The sequence below is a fragment of the Aegilops tauschii genome, chromosome 7 (assembly GCF_002575655.3).
Source record: "Aegilops tauschii subsp. strangulata cultivar AL8/78 chromosome 7, Aet v6.0, whole genome shotgun sequence".
In the NCBI taxonomy this organism is placed as follows: domain Eukaryota; kingdom Viridiplantae; phylum Streptophyta; class Magnoliopsida; order Poales; family Poaceae; genus Aegilops; species Aegilops tauschii.
Window position 1 is genome coordinate 572,988,716 of NC_053041.3, and position 9,036 is coordinate 572,997,751.

Consider the following 9,036-nt stretch of genomic DNA (forward strand, 5'->3'; position numbering starts at 1 on the left):
CCTCAATCTCCTAGTGATCTACTTAATTATGTCCATTTGTGATGATTGTAATAAGAACATAAGTTTGCTGTTGTCTTTATATTGTATTGTATCAGCACATTTGATATAATAAAGATTGTATTCTATATATTACTATGAGGTTTTCTTATTGAAAATTCTTTGTTTTATATAGTTTTCTACGGGGACAATCCAATGAAAGAGGAATTATGCCTTGTGGACAGTGGTGCCACAAACTCCATACTGAGGGAGATGAAATATTTCCAAACTCTGAAAAAGACGAATGGAGATATTCTAACTATCGCTGGACGCGATACTGTGATTGTTGGTACTGGACGTGCCATATTCACCCTCCCAAGTGGTACATATGTGACAATTGAGGATGCTTTACTATATCCCGATTCTGCACGTACCCTGATCAGTTATCGAGATATTCGTAAAAATGGTTTTCATATTGAAACCCATGAAGACAACAAAGAGGAGTATCTACTCTTTACTAAAGATGACGGATATGGCAAAAAGGTACATGAGAAAATTCCTTCTCTATCGTCTGGTTTGTACTATACGTACATCAAACCCGTGGAACATGTTGCATACAAAGTAATTTTTCAGAATGTTAACGCATTCCAAACCTGGCATGATCGCCTAGGCCATCCTGGAATAGGGATGATGAGAAAAATTACTAGCAATTCCATTGGTCATAATTTGCTTGAGTCAAAATTTCCTCAATCTTCTGATTTTGTGTGCACATCTTGTGCCACGGGAAAGCTAATTTTGAGGCCCTCACACCTCAAAATACAAGCTGAACCACTTCAGTTCCTTGAACGTATTCAAGGAGACATTTGTGGTCCCATTCAGCCATTATCTGGACCTTTCCGGTATTTCATGGTTCTGATTGACGCATCTACACGATGGTCACATGTGTGTCTTCTATCCACATGAAACCATGCATTTGCCAAGATAATGAGGCAAGTCATTAAGTTGCAAGCCCATTATCCTGAAAGTCGAATTAAATCAGTTCGAATGGACAATGCTGCAGAATTCTCCTCACGTGCTTTCAATGATTATTGCATGGCTTTGGGGATTGAAGTTCAACACTCTGTTCCATATGTCCATACACAAAATGGTTTGGCTGAAGCGTTGATTAAGAGGATCAAACTCATTGCAAGACCTTTGTTGACGAATTGCAACTTGCCAACCTCTTGTTGGGGTCACGCTGTTTTACACGCTGCTGACTTGATACAATTGAGGCCAACTGCATATCACAGTTCTTCCCCTCTGGAATTGGTATGTGGAAATCCTCCAAGCATTTCCCATCTGCGTAAGTTCGGATGTGCTGCATACATCCCGATCTCACCACCACAGCGGACATCTATGGGCCCACACAGGAAGTTGGGGATCTATGTGGGGTACAAATCGCCGTCGATTATTAAGTACCTGGAACCCCTGACTGGGGATCTGTTCACAGCCCGTCACGCTGATTGCATATTTAATGAGGAACATTTTCCGGCATTAGGGGGAGATTTCAAGTACCAGAAAGAATGCCCGGAAATTGATTGGAATGCTCATTCCATTTCATCCTCTGATCCACGTACCCATGAGACCGAACTTCAAGTTCGGAAGATCATTAATTTGCAACATCTTGCAAATAATCTGCCAGATTCATTTACTAATTTGAAAGGTGTTACAAAATCCTTAAACCCGGCCAGAAATGCGCCAGAAAGAGTGGAGGTACCAATAAAAACCACTCAACTCCCTATTCCTAAAAAGAGGGGGAGTAGTACGGCCTCTGACCCAGAGCATGCTTCTAGCAAGCAGCAAAGGAAATCGAGGAAAAAAACCTCGGAGTCAATAAATGCAGGTCAACTCAACGTTGACAAACACCTGATCGGTAGTATACACCCAGTGGAAGGGCAACCTCCACAACCCAGTTCCAGTATGCACAAACTAACTGGGACATCGGAACACCCAGACTCGATCGTATTGGGAAATCACGAAGAGTCACTAGGGGTGCAGGAAATTTCCATCAACTATGTTGATTCTGGAGAATCATTTGACCGTAAGACTACGACTGTCGACATATATTTTGCTGAAAAGATTGCAGATACCCTTCTCACTGATCATGATCCAAGGTCTATCGTTGAGTGCCAAAAGCGCTCCAACTGGCCTAAATGGAAGGATTCAATCCAAGCAGAAATTGCCTCGCTTAACAAAAGAAAGGTATTCACTGAAGCAATACCTACACCTCCCAGTGTTTTCCCTGTGGGATTCAAATGGGTTTTTCTCCGGAAACGGAATGAGAACAATGAGGTGGTGAGATATAAAGCAAGGCTCGTAGCACAAGGTTTCACGCAAAAACCCGGCATTGGTTTCACTGAAACATATTCTCCAGTAATGAGTGCAACCACTTTCCGATATCTTATATCCTTGGCAGTGCAAAATCGTCTATCTATGCAGTTGATGGACGTCGTGACCGCATACCTTTACGGGTCACTAGATTCGGACATATATATGAAGGTTCCTGATGGAATCTCTGTCCCGAATAAAAATGCAAAACGCAACATGTATTGTGTAAAGCTGAATAAGTCATTATATGGCTTAAGGCAGTCGGGACGGATGTGGTACAACCGACTCAGTGAGTTCCTTCTTCAGAAAGGTTACTCCAATAGTACTGATTGCCCATGTGTTTTCATCAAGAAGTCCTCTACAGGATTTTGCATCATTTCTGTGTATGTTGACGATCTCAACATCATCGGCAGCACACCAGACATTGATGAAGCACGCAATCACCTAAAGATGGAATTTGAGATGAAGGATTTGGGTAAAACCAAATTTTGCTTAGGTATTCAACTTGAGCATCTTCCCTCAGGAATCATGGTACACCAATCTGCCTATATCCAGAAAATATTGGAGAAATTCAATATGGACAAATCCTATCCATCTAAAACTCCCATGGTGGTTCGATCTCTAGACATAGAGAAAGATCCGTTCAGACCAAGGGATGATGGAGAAGAGGTGTTGGGACCTGAAGTTCCATACCTTAGTGCTGTTGGAGCGCTTATGTATCTTGCAAATTGCACAAGACCTGATATTGCATTTGCAGTGAATCTACTTGCTAGACATAGCGCAGCTCCCACCAAACGTCATTGGTCTGGAGTGAAGAATATCTTTCGATATCTCCAAGGCACAAAGGATCTTGGCCTATTTTTCCAGTCCCAGAAAAATCCGGACTCTGATATGATTGGATATGCATATGCCGGTTATTTGTCTGATCCCCATAATGCCAGATCTCAGACCAGCTTCGTGTTCCTACATGGTGGCACTGCTATATCATGGAAGTCTTCGAAACAGACTCTGGTGGCAACATCTACCAATCATTCTGAAATAATTTCATTATTTGAAGCAACATGCGAATGTGTATGGCTCCGCAGAATGATAAACCACATACAACAGTCATGTGGAATGGGCTCGATAAAATCACCTACCATTATCTATGAAGATAATGCGGCCTGTGTTGCGCAGATGCAAACAGGATACATCAAGAGTAATATCACCAAGCATATTTCTCCTAAATGGTTTTTCCCCCATAATCTTCAGAAAAGCGGGGAAATAAGCATTCTGCAAGTCAAATCATGCGACAACCTTGTTGATTTATTTACCAAGTCTCTACCACATTCTACATTCCAGAAATGTGTTCATGGAATTGGTATGCGAAGACTTAGGGACTTGCAGGTGTCAGGGGGAGTCTCTTCTTGAGATATCCTCATTTTAATGACATCACATTATGCTATTTTTCTTTGTGAGTATATGTTTCAGGATCTCATCAAAGATTTTATGAAGAACTTTTGAAGGAGAATCTTTTGAGATGATAGAGCTTCCCGGACAATCGTGAAGATGATCTACATGGTCAAGCGTAGATTAGGGGGAGTGTTAAAAATAATTCTGTAATTAGGGGAAAATCTCCCCTTGCCCAAACCGTCGTTGCGGTTTGTCCCGCAACCGACGTCTCCCTTCGATCTCCTGGAACCGACGCCTCCTTGAGGGATCGTCGTGTCTCTTCGGGACATATAAAAGGGGGCTTGTAACCATCGATCAATCAATTCGATCATTCTGATTCAAAACACCACCCACGCCGCAGGCCGCCTTGTCCTCCCACCAGCCTGCCACCCCACGCCGCAGTTGCGTTGCTTCCCCCTTGTTCCCCATGGCGAACCATGGAGAACATTAGTTAAGTGTAAATGACAATTTATATCCCTGATTTATTCACTTAGTGTAAATGGACTAATGGAAGCAATCCATGTTAACACGGAAACTTCATGTCAACAGTATACAACAACACTTATGGCAATATGGACCCGGAGGTGCTCTATATTGAACTGAGAGTAAATTCAGAAAGAACACTTAAACTAAATTTATAACACTTAACTAACTTTACACAACACTTTACTGAATTGACAATATGGTCCTCAATTTATAACACTTAATTGAATTTGTACAACAACACTAAACTGAATTTATACAACAAAACTTTACTGAATATACATTAGTATATTTGACTTTACTGAAAATTCAATTAAGTGTAAATGATTTTTTTTTGTTTTTCTAGCACCGAATTGCTTCCCTTAGTATAAATCAGTTAGCACATTATTCTTCTACTCCTAAAATTCAGTTAACATTTGGTTAACTGGATTCAGTGTAAATTCAGTTAACTCCTAAAATTCCGTTAACATTTGGTTAACTGAATTAAGTGTAAATTCTGTTCCTGTGGAGTACATTTGGTTATCAGCAGTGTAGATGCAGTTAAGTCCTAGAATGAAAAATAAATGGCAGGTGAGACTAAGCGGACCAAAGCTGTATACAAAAGAAAATAGTGTAGGAAACGAGCCCGTAACCATATTATACCGGTATATTTTACTGACTGTTTATTTTTTTCCAAATACAATGACTAAAATGAGCGAGACAGTCAATTTCAATGAATATCCATCTTTCAGATGGACTTTTGAAACCACTATCCACTAGCTCAGCCACCAACCTAGTTAGTATCTTAGAATGGTCTCGAGATCTCACCAAAAGTACTTTTGGAATAAAAGAAAGACCCTCTGCCACAGAAAACTTGCTTCTCACGTCTTTCTTCGTCTTGTCTCTGTGAAACCTTCTCATGCCCCTGCTTACAAACTTTTTCTTCCATGGATGACTGAACTAACCGGACATGAAGTTTCTGCTCCCGAGTTCAAATGCATCTTATGAACAAATAAAAACAAATAGCTAAATGAATAAAAAAAATCTGAATTTTTCTGGCAACAAATATTATTCAATGTCGTACATATGTGCAATTTCTGTGAACAAGAAGCACTCCTAATGCTCTTTGAGAAAAAGAAATTGATGCTTTTTTAAGGGAACTTGCTGCTTACTTTATTAAACGTTTATTACAACACAGTACGAAACTAAAACATCTGTCGAGGAGAAACTGATGCTATAAAATGTTATTTTTGAAAGCACTTTTTAGTGTTGATTTTGTTTTGTTTTTCCCAGACCTTCATGAATGTGATTTCATCATCAGCATTTGCATGTTTGTTGAAAGATTCAGATTTTTTTTGAGTCCTTTTAAAATATGTTTGGATTTTACAGTTTATACAGGAGCATTTGACGTGGAGTATATATGTGCGTCACCATGGTGGACTCTCATGCCACGGACTACTTCAAAGCCCTTGCCCCTTTTCATAGGCGAATGCACGAGCAGTAGAATTTAATAAGCGGTAAAACATGCCGGGGTCATCACGCATGTGACGCTCGCGAGAAGATGGTTTTTCTTGCCACCCGTCTCCGTCGTTCACCTGCCTCTAAATTCGACTCGCAAACGGAAGCGCTCCACCATCACCATGTCACTGATCACTGCCACTTTGATAGCCCTTGCCTGCTTGTGCTTCGCCCCGGCAGTGGGTGCAGCGGCGACAGTCTCGGCGCGGCGTCCGCTGCGGGGCAACGACACGCTGGTCTCGGCACAGGGCAAGTTCGAGCTCGGCCTTTTCAGCCCTGCTGGCAGCTCCGGCGACAGGTTCTACCTCGGGATCTGGTACAAGAACATCCCCGGCCAGACCATCATCTGGGTGGGCAACCGCGCGAGTCCACTATCTGCTGTTGCCTCCGCCGAGCTCCGTGTCTCCGCTGACGACGGCAACCTCGAGCTCGTCGGTCCCACCGTTGCCTCCACCTCGCCGGTCGTCGTGTGGTCTTCGAACCTGTCGTCTTCCTTGTCGCCGGGCTCAAACAACACGGCGGAGATCCGCGACAACGGCAACCTGGTTCTTGTCGACGGCGGCAACTCCTCCAACGTGCTGTGGCAGAGCTTCGACCACCCGACGGACACGCTGGTGCCGGAAGCGTGGATCGGGGAAAACAAGCTCACCGGCGAGTACCAGGCGTTGACGTCGTGGCGGAACGCCCAAGACCCCGCGTCGGGGGTGTTCAGTGAGACGCTGGACCCAAACGGCGCTAGCGAGGTCTTCTACATGTGGAACCGGTCCCGCGTGTACTGGCGGACCGGCGTCTGGATGGGCCAAGCCTTTGCGAGGCTGCCAGAGGCAACGAAGAACACCATCTACAACGGGACGTACGTCGAGACGCCGGCGTACCGGCGCGTCATCAACGTACTCTACGACAATGCAACCATAACACGCAGCGTGCTCGATCCCACCGGTCAGGCACAAATGTACATTTGGATGCCCACGAGTCAGAGCTGGCAGCTCTTGTGGACCGGTCCCATGTTGCAGTGCGACGTGTACGCGCTCTGCGGCGCATTCGGCGTTTGCGACCAGGGAGGCAAGCTACCTTGCCACTGTCCGCCCGGATTTGCCCCGGTGTCAGAGGGGGACTGGACGCTCAACGATTGGAGCGGTGGGTGCTGCCGGAGCTCGCCGCTCACGTGCGCGCACAATGGATCAAGGACGGACGGGTTCCTGATGCTGCCAGACGTGAAACTTCCCGATGACTCGCTCACCGTGGGCGCTGCCCAGAGCAAAGTAGAGTGCGAATCGGCTTGCGTAAAGAGCTGCTCTTGCCAGGCCTACGCCTTCTCTGCCGGGGAGTGCACCGTCTGGTACGGAGAGCTCCGCAACCTTCAACAGCTCTACTTGGACTCTGACAGCCCCGGGTCAGACTTGTACCTTCGGCTTTCAGAAAGAGGATTGCAAGATCTCCATAGCGTAGACAGGGAGAAAATGGGAAGAAAGTTATGGTTTGTCCTTGGCATCATATTGGCTGGTGTTGCAGCAGTAGGGGCATCGGTCATACTAGCCTGGAGGATTGTTCTTGCCCGAAGGAGACTAGTCAGTATGGCAAATGAGAATGTATCCTTCTTGGCCGTGTACAGTTATGGCGACCTCCGTGCTGCCACGAAGGACTTCTCGGAGCGGCTGGGCCACGGTAGCTTTGGCTCGGTGTACCGCGGTGTCCTGAAGCGGCATAAGGGAGACAACTCAATCAGAGTCCAGGTGGCAGTGAAGAAGCTTGAAAGTCTTGGGCGGCAGGGTGACAAGCAATTCCGGACAGAGGTGAGCACACTGGGCTGCATCCAGCACGTGAACCTCGTCCGGCTCCTCGGATTCTGCTCGTCGGGCGACGATAAGATGCTCGTCTACGAGTACATGCCCAGAGGCTCCCTCGACGGCCTCCTCTTCCGTGACGGCGCGTGCCTGAGCTGGCGCGACCGGTACTGCATCATGCTCGGTGTGGCCAGAGGGCTGGCCTACCTGCACCACGGCTGCCGCGAATGCATCATACACTGCGACGTCAAGCCGGAGAACATCCTGCTGGACGAGGACATGTCCCCAAGGATCGCCGACTTTGGGATGGCGAAGCTGGTGGGGAGGGACTTCAGCCGCGCGTTGACGACTATGCGGGGCACCATCGGGTACCTGGCGCCGGAGTGGATCTCTGGACAGCCTATCAGCGCTAAGGCCGACGTGTACAGCTTCGGCATGGTGCTCTTCGAGCTCATCTCGGGACGACGTAACTCTAAAGGGTACAGCGAGCTGGAGGCGGCAGGGACTGGTGGGAGTGAGTCCTCCTTGACCTTCTTCCCAGTGTGGGCCGCTGCAAAGGTTTTGGAAGGTGAGGTGGGCGCCGTGGCTGACCCGCGGCTGCGCGGCGATGTGATGCCGAAGGAGCTGGAGCGGGCGTGCAGGGTGGCATGCTGGTGCATCCAGGACGAGGAGGCGCAGCGCCCGACCATGGCGCAGGTCGTGCAGGCGCTGGAAGGCATCGTCCACATACAAGCCCCGCCGGTGCCACGAACGCTGGAGCACCTTGTCACCCTCATGTAATTCTCACGTCGCGGGAATCTTTTTGACTAATGAAATAATTTTTGAACAAGACAATTGTACGGGCGTACACATCAACTGCCGACCGAAATTACTAGTTTCGAATTTTGACGCTCCATGGTTTTATAATATCTTTTTTGCAATTATTTAAAGATAGCTGCCTTATATAACAACAACCATAGCGAAAATGCCAAATGAAGACCGAGCTCCATGGAGGCCTTAATTTGAAAACTTTAAATTCAAATTTTTTAGTTTCAAAAATTTATGAAAAAAAATACACATATACCTAGAGACATAGTGTACATTTGTGTGAATTTTCAGGTCGAAACGCGTTAAAATGAGAGCTACAAAAAAAGGAAAAATATGTGTTTTGTTAGCATATGTATTGTTCATCCTAAAAGTCCATGATTTTTTTGTGCAGCTCGCAATTCAAAATATTTCATCCTAAAACTTTACACATATACATATTACATCCGTGTGAACATGGGTATTGTTTCAAAAAAAATTGAAAGCGAAAGTTTGAATTTGGATTTTTTTTTCAAAATTAAGGTCTCTATGGAGCTTGGACTCCAAAGTGCCATACTCAAACCACAGTGCCTTACAAACTCTACCAGCAGAAAATAAAGCATGACATGTAAGCGAGACACCTAGAGTGAACAGGTGAACTTCATGATATTTGTGCATCCATGAGTCAAACCTCAAGCATCACAAGACGAGCATT

General features: G+C 45.7%; 1 protein-coding gene across 1 annotated transcript; it reads left to right on the forward strand.

The window, feature by feature from the left end:
- The first annotated feature begins 5,757 nt into the window (after positions 1–5,757).
- On the forward strand, positions 5,758–8,677 carry LOC109760696 (G-type lectin S-receptor-like serine/threonine-protein kinase At2g19130). Its single transcript, XM_020319505.3, has one exon. The coding sequence runs from the start codon at positions 5,877–5,879 to the stop codon at positions 8,316–8,318; it is 2,442 nt and encodes an 813-aa protein (XP_020175094.1). The 5' UTR covers positions 5,758–5,876; the 3' UTR covers positions 8,319–8,677.
- The last annotated feature ends 359 nt before the right edge of the window (positions 8,678–9,036 follow it).